Source organism: Oratosquilla oratoria, chromosome 9, assembly GCF_046742065.1.
Source record: "Oratosquilla oratoria isolate Oo_2021 chromosome 9, ASM4674206v1, whole genome shotgun sequence".
NCBI lineage: Eukaryota > Metazoa > Arthropoda > Malacostraca > Stomatopoda > Squillidae > Oratosquilla > Oratosquilla oratoria.
In genome coordinates, this window is record NC_134785.1 from 44630222 (window position 1) to 44632766 (window position 2545).

General features: G+C 28.5%; 1 protein-coding gene across 6 annotated transcripts in view; it reads left to right on the plus strand.

Annotated features, from left to right (window-relative positions):
* The window catches only part of LOC143028358 (uncharacterized), a 301720-nt gene that overhangs the window by 271946 nt on the left and 27229 nt on the right, over positions 1-2545 (plus strand). For all 6 annotated transcript variants that reach the window (XM_076190317.1, XM_076190318.1, XM_076190316.1 and 3 more), the window contains 2 exons: positions 1269-1345; positions 2050-2225. In XM_076190317.1, the coding sequence (XP_076046432.1) occupies positions 1269-1345; positions 2050-2225 (253 nt within the window). The remainder of the gene's footprint in view (positions 1-1268; positions 1346-2049; positions 2226-2545) is intronic.

The window sequence follows — 2545 nt, forward strand, 5'->3', positions numbered from 1 at the left end:
CAATAATAATGATAAAAACAACAATGATAGTAATAATAATAATAATAATAATAATAATAATAATAATAATAATAATAATAATAATAATCAAATAATAATAATAATAATAATAATAATAATAATTAATAATATATAATAATAATGTAATAATAATATCCATATGTCCCTAAAGGTGGTGATAATAACCCACTTAATAATAATAATAATAAGAGATAAGAAATAGTAATAATAATAATAATTAATAATAATAATGATAATAATAATAATAATAATAATACTAATAATAATAATAATAATAATAATGAGGAGAAGAATAATAATAGTAATAATTGATAATAAATAACTAATAATTTAACTAATGAATAATAATGATTACAATTAATAATGATAATAATAGGTAATGATAATGATGATGAGAATAATGTATAATAATAATAATAATAATAATTGTTGATAAAAATAGAGAATAATAATAGTAATCGATAATAATAATTATAATTAAATGATAAATACATAATAATGAATATTATAATATCAATAATGATAATAATAATAATGCTTTCTCTAATAGTTAATAATAATAATAATAAATAATAATAATAATAGTAATCAATAACTAATGATAAGTAATAATAATAATAGTAATATTAATATATAATAATAATAATAATAATAATAATAATCAATAATAATAATCTAATAATAATAATAATAATAATAATACCTATAATATAAATATATAAATGGTAACAATGATAACTAATAATGATGATGTATGATAATTAATGATAATGATTATACATAATGATAATGATAATAATAATAATAATGATAATAATAATAATAATAACAATAATAATAATAATAATAATAATTATAAAAATAATGACAATAGTAATGATGATAACAACAATAATATTGATAATAATAATAATAATCGGTTTATGTGTTAACAACGATACAGATACACTGAGAATATGCAGTTTGTGTTGAAATTAGAACTACATAGTTTAATTTGAGTAGAGAATGTGCAGCGAGTCCACAGATGCTTTGTTCGCTGCGACCGAGAGGTCGGGGACATATCAATGTTGATAAGGTCGAGGGTTGTGTGTGTTTGTGTTTGTGTGTATGTGCGTGTGTGTGTGTGTGTGTGTGTGTGTGTGTGTGTGTGTGTGTGTGTGTGTGTGTGTGTGTGTGTGTGTGTGTGTGTGTGTGTGTGTGTGTAAATTTTGATTATAGGAATAATTTATTTATTAATTTAATTCCAGCTGGAAGGCATTCTGATAACGACGGACATCAAATACAACAAGAAATCGAAGTTTGTACTCAAAGTCATCAAATTCGAGTAAGTGACCAGCTATTTGTTTATGTATCCATTCATTTATCCACTTATTTATTTATTTGTTTATTCATTTATTAACTTATTTGTCTGTTTACTTATTTACTTATATATCCATCCATTAATTTTTATTCACTCCATTGTACAAAATATTCTTTGACTTTTACTACATGAGGTAGATTTCACTATAAACCTCACATATACATTTTGAGACTTTTTCAAATATACTCATATGGTGCTCTGGATGCTCATAAATTTGATTATTCATAATCATATTCAAAACGCGAGAATTTAAACAAGAGTGTTAAAATTGAATTAATATAACATTCACGTATGTCAGTATAAGTGGGTAAAAAGTTAATGACATTCTAAGATCATATACAGATACAAACATACAGACATACAAATGTACACACATACACACATACACATAAATATAGACAGACACAAACAAATACACATATGCACACATACAAACAGATACAGACATAGACGCATACAGATAAAAATATACACACATACACACACATACATACATTATCTATACTGTGTATATGTAATCACTACTCATCTAATATTTGATTTCTCTATATAAATATTTGTTTGATTGAATATCAGTTTGTTTCCTTGTTTCTCAGCTCAAATTATTTATCTGAATGTTTATTTATTCGATTTTTATTCTATGTACTATTTGTTTTTTCTTTTACCAGATCCGGAAGCATCAAGACCACCTTCCGGGTGTTCTGGACAGCCAACAACCCGGACGAGCAGAGCGAGCCTCCCCTGAACATCACGACCGTCAAGGACCGCCTGGACAAACACATCGACAGCCACGACGGAAAGCTGAAACAATACAAAGTTCCCAAAGACTCGATCAGAGTCTCCAGTAAGTCTCCCCTCGGTCTCTCGTTCGATCCCAGGCCTCGCTCAGGGCGTCCTAGTGCAGGGGATGGGCAGTCCTTGGCACGCGTGCAAAACCTGGTTGCACACTAACGGCTTTTTTCCGGCACGCGAAACCCAGAGCTCACCTTAAAACAAATAACTAGTGATAAATACCCAACCTCTTGTATGACCACTAGGAACCGTATGCTGCGCTGGGGGGCCGATTGGGGACCCCATGGGAGGTGAAGGGGAGGGAGGGAGCGAGGGGGCCCACACTCGCATGTAGAACCTATGATTCTACTCCGTCGTCGCGCTAAAAAAAAA